The sequence below is a fragment of the Egretta garzetta genome, unplaced genomic scaffold (assembly GCF_000687185.1).
Source record: "Egretta garzetta isolate BGI_Z169 unplaced genomic scaffold, ASM68718v1 scaffold471, whole genome shotgun sequence".
Lineage (NCBI taxonomy): Eukaryota > Metazoa > Chordata > Aves > Pelecaniformes > Ardeidae > Egretta > Egretta garzetta.
The window spans coordinates 669,448-674,659 of NW_009258629.1; the positions used below are offsets into that span (position 1 = coordinate 669,448).

Consider the following 5,212-nt stretch of genomic DNA (forward strand, 5'->3'; position numbering starts at 1 on the left):
CTTCCCCTTTTTTCCCCCAGTTTTTCCCAGTTTCTGTCTGTGTTCCAGGCCTGAGCCAATTCTCACTGGCATCTCTGAAGATCTTTCCATGACCTTCAGTGAGAATTGGATCAAGCCCCCGTAGCCCAAGCCCCCATATACCACATCAGCTGGTTTTATGGCACCGTGGTCAATGACCAACTCAGCTTTGCGGTGTCCATTTGATCCTTTATCTGCATAGCCTTTATGAGACAGGGCTTGCTCTGTTCAGCACAGTGACATGGCTGATGGTCAGTAATCAAGGCCAGCATGTTCATGTGTTGGAGTTATTTATTCATGCCTCTGCAACATCCCAAAGTTTATAGTATTTGGTACATATTAATGCAATAACCAAAGAAGCAGAGAAACACTGCAGATGGTCACTTCTAAACTGTTGGCAAAAAAAGACCTCAAGAATATTTGGAAGATAATGGGAATACACCAAGCTAGCCACAGGCTTCTTCAGAAACACAGCAGGCTCTTCTGTTAGTAGAAGTCTTGAAATCCATAGCAAAATTCCTGTTTGTTTTGACAGGTGTTAGATAGGGACTGTGTTAGAGAAGTATAATTACTCCCATTACAATCAGTATTTATACTTTTTTCAACAGAACATTCACTGAAAGGGTGAGATCATGAACCAAGCTGTGAAAAGGGATTATTTTGTTGATTTGATCACCAAAAAAAAAAAAAGGAAAATAATACAGAAAAAAAAGAGAAATTTTTTTTTCTCTCTCAAAATGGACGATTAATTGGAAAAATGTTTATCCGTTTAATACTTTTATAAAAATTAATTTAGTTAAATATTTAGCAATCATGAAGTATTTGGTTTTGAATAACATCACAGAGAAATACTTGAACACTTAAAGATTTTGTTCTGTTTTTTCTCATTCAGCAGACATCTCATTCACTATCAATCAGAAATTGAATTTTTTATGTAAGTACCCATTCAAAAATGTTGCCTCATGCCAGGCACTATGAGTAAGGCGAGCAGTACTTTCCCATCACGCTGAGAAGCAGGTAAAGTCCAATACAAATTGTGTTATCTAAAAGGCAGTTTCCTACTAAAGACGAGTAAACGTTATCTGTACGAAGGGGAATATTTTTAACAGTTCTCATAAAGCTGTGGTGGTGTTAGTAAAGCTGTGAAGTTGGGATGTACTTTCTAAAGGTGCAGAAGAGCAGCAGCATCTAGTTCTAATGCACAGCAGGGTATTTGCTAAAACTGTCTTGCTTGTCTCATGGATCTCTGTGAAGGGAAATTATTTTTTTTATCCAGTCAATATATTTTTCAGTCAGTCGTGTATAAACTCCAGGCATGCCTCTTCTTCCACATCCTTTTCCAATAGAAACAATCCCACTGTATCAACCGGCACAGATTAACGGCCCACCTGAATCTCCCTAGAACACATAACAGAAGTAACTATCAATGTGTGTTTGTTGCTCTCCAGAGGAGCACGTAGTGCCACCTGCAGTGCGTAAGCATGTTTGGAAAAGTTGCTTTTAATCTGTTCCAACCCACAAAATGGGTCAGTTGGCTTTCGTCACTTCATGGGAGTTGGGTCAGGTAGAAGGAGGGGTTGCTTTTAAAGCCTGAGGAGTCTTTGATGTAGATGTTCTTGACCAGCACAGTGCTATCATAATTGTATTTCAAAAGGTATTTTTTTATTGTTGGTATAAATTGATTCTTGCTTCTTTAGCAATTGGCCCTTCTGGACTCAGCACAGAAGACATTAAAAGCAAGATCCAAACAGCACTTTTGAGTGTACAGTTAATTCTGTACTATTCTGATGCTGACATCTGGAAAGGATCAGATGATTCAGACCCTGAAAGTTCTTTTTCTCCAATAACTACAGGTGGTGCCTAAGGAGGTAAAGAAATGCACCTGAAGTTAACTGAAATTATCCCAGACTCAAATTCCTGTACATTCAACCCTGTTGTGTACGTTGACCTAAACTACTCGAAGTTTTAACACTTCTTTTTCACAGCAATAAAGTCTCTTATAGATGTGGTTAAAACCACTGTGAATCTGATCAGCCTCATTAAGTGTCTAGCACTGCTTTGTTCCCAGTGAAAAGGGAACCATTGTTAAAAGCACATCCCCTCCTCTTTGTAACTTCAGAAACACAGCAGGCTCTTCTGTTAGTAGAAGTCTTGAAATCCATAGCAAAATTCCTGTTTGTTTTGACAGGTGTTAGATAGGGACTGTGTTAGAGAAGTATAATTACTCCCATTACAATCAGTATTTATACTTTTTTCAACAGAACATTCACTGAAAGGGTGAGATCATGAACCAAGCTGTGAAAAGGGATTATTTTGTTGATTTGATCACCAAAAAAAAAAAAAGGAAAATAATACAGAAAAAAAAGAGAAATTTTTTTTTCTCTCTCAAAATGGACGATTAATTGGAAAAATGTTTATCCATTTAATACTTTTATAAAAATTAATTTAGTTAAATATTTAGCAATCATGAAGTATTTGGTTTTGAATAACATCACAGAGAAATACTTGAACACTTAAAGATTTTGTTCTGTTTTTTCTCATTCAGCAGACATCTCATTCACTATCAATCAGAAATTGAATTTTTTATGTAAGTACCCATTCAAAAATGTTGCCTCATGCCAGGCACTATGAGTAAGGCGAGCAGTACTTTCCCATCACGCTGAGAAGCAGGTAAAGTCCAATACAAATTGTGTTATCTAAGAGGCAGTTTCCTACTAAAGACGAGTAAACGTTATCTGTACGAAGGGGAATATTTTTAACAGTTCTCATAAAGCTGTGGTGGTGTTAGTAAAGCTGTGAAGTTGGGATGTACTTTCTAAAGGTGCAGAAGAGCAGCAGCATCTAGTTCTAATGCACAGCAGGGTATTTGCTAAAACTGTCTTGCTTGTCTCATGGATCTCTGTGAAGGGAAATTATTTTTTTTATCCAGTCAATATATTTTTCAGTCAGTCGTGTATAAACTCCAGGCATGCCTCTTCTTCCACATCCTTTTCCAATAGAAACAATCCCACTGTATCAACCGGCACAGATTAACGGCCCACCTGAATCTCCCTAGAACACATAACAGAAGTAACTATCAATGTGTGTTTGTTGCTCTCCAGAGGAGCACGTAGTGCCACCTGCAGTGCGTAAGCATGTTTGGAAAAGTTGCTTTTAATCTGTTCCAACCCACAAAATGGGTCAGTTGGCTTTCGTCACTTCATGGGAGTTGGGTCAGGTAGAAGGAGGGGTTGCTTTTAAAGCCTGAGGAGTCTTTGATGTAGATGTTCTTGACCAGCACAGTGCTATCATAATTGTATTTCAAAAGGTATTTTTTTATTGTTGGTATAAATTGATTCTTGCTTCTTTAGCAATTGGCCCTTCTGGACTCAGCACAGAAGACATTAAAAGCAAGATCCAAACAGCACTTTTGAGTGTACAGTTAATTCTGTACTATTCTGATGCTGACATCTGGAAAGGATCAGATGATTCAGACCCTGAAAGTTCTTTTTCTCCAATAACTACAGGTGGTGCCTAAGGAGGTAAAGAAATGCACCTGAAGTTAACTGAAATTATCCCAGACTCAAATTCCTGTACATTCAACCCTGTTGTGTACGTTGACCTAAACTACTCGAAGTTTTAACACTTCTTTTTCACAGCAATAAAGTCTCTTATAGATGTGGTTAAAACCACTGTGAATCTGATCAGCCTCATTAAGTGTCTAGCACTGCTTTGTTCCCAGTGAAAAGGGAACCATTGTTAAAAGCACATCCCCTCCTCTTTGTAACGTTTCTTCTTACCTGGCAAGTGTCTCTCTTAAAAAATATATTTTTCCCCGCAGCACACAACATGTTTCTGGTTATTTCTACGTTTTTTCCATATTTCTTCTCACAGCTTTTTCTATCAACAATCTCAAGAGTTGTTTCCTGAAGATATTCTGACGGCTTTTCTGGAGAGATGAGTCCCCAGCCAGCCACTTTGCACTTTGTGCCAGGTTTGATATCTTCACAAGAGACAGGCAGAGGCAGCAGTTGCATGTATTTATTCAGCTTTGCAATACCACCAGCTGGAAAAAAAAAAAAAAGAAAAAATATGCCTTCTCATGTAGAAAGGAAGGAAAGTATGATCTAGTTTCAGTTGGCATTTAGTCTCATTTTACCAATACTTCCCTTATAAATCACTTTTCAATGTTTAGGAACTGATCCTGAGCTTAACTGCCCCTATTCAAAGCCAAAAGAATTTCCCTGATGTCTGTATAGCAATTTCCTATCTATGGCAGCAGTAGTGAGTGCAAGCCCAGCCCAGGAAATTAAAGACACGCACATGAGTTAGGCTGTTGGATCTATATCCTATTCGAGAACCTAACTTGCCACTGAACTTCCATGTTGAAATCAGACTCATGCTTGACTGACACGCAGAAAGGTCTTAAAGCACCGTGCAATATACCCAGTAACAAAGATGAAAACAAAAGCTATAACCAATTAGACATGACAGTAGCGACATAATTGGGGAAAAATGAGGTCTTGAACTCTTCAGACTGCCAAGTTTTTGCTCTGAGAGATTCAAAAGAGATTAAATGATCCAAACTGTCTGTGTTTCATTGGCCTTTACCTGACAGATTCATCCTTCAGCAGAGGCCAGTTTACGCCTGTGAATGAAAACATAGGAAAACACTAACACATACCCTAAACACTAACACATACCCTCAGTGTGCTTGGTAAGGGCTCACAGCTACTGAACAGACATTTTCTGGTATAGACACGATCACTGCACCATGATATCAATGGCTCGATGTCCAGATGGAGACCGGTGACGAGTGGTGTCCCTCAGGGGTCCATACTGGGACCGGTGCTGTTTAACGTTTTCATCAATGACTTAGACAGCAAGATCAAGTGCACTCTCAGCAAGTTTGAAGATAATACCAAGCTGAGTGGTGCAGTTGACACGCCTGAGGGACGGGATGTCATCCAAAGAGACCTGGACAAATTGGAGAGCCTGGGAAGATCATGAAACAGATCCTCTTAGAAGCTATGCTAAGGCACATGGAGGCCAGGGAGGTAATTCGAGATAGCCAGCATGGCTTCACCAAGGGCAAGTCCTGCCTGACGAACCTAGTGGCTTTCTATGATGGAGTGACAGCATCAGTGGACAAGGGAGAACCAACAGACGTCATCTATCTGGACTTCTGCAAAGCCTTTGACACGGTCCCCCACAA

General features: G+C 39.5%; 1 protein-coding gene across 1 annotated transcript in view; it reads right to left on the reverse strand.

The window, feature by feature from the left end:
* Positions 1 to 2,907: 2,907 nt before the first annotated feature.
* The window catches only part of LOC104134694 (granzyme A-like), an 8,120-nt gene continuing 5,815 nt past the window's right edge, over positions 2,908 to 5,212 (reverse strand). The window contains 2 exon segments of the mRNA XM_009648274.1: positions 2,908 to 3,069; positions 3,798 to 4,063. Coding sequence (XP_009646569.1) covers positions 2,908 to 3,069; positions 3,798 to 4,063 — 428 coding nt within the window.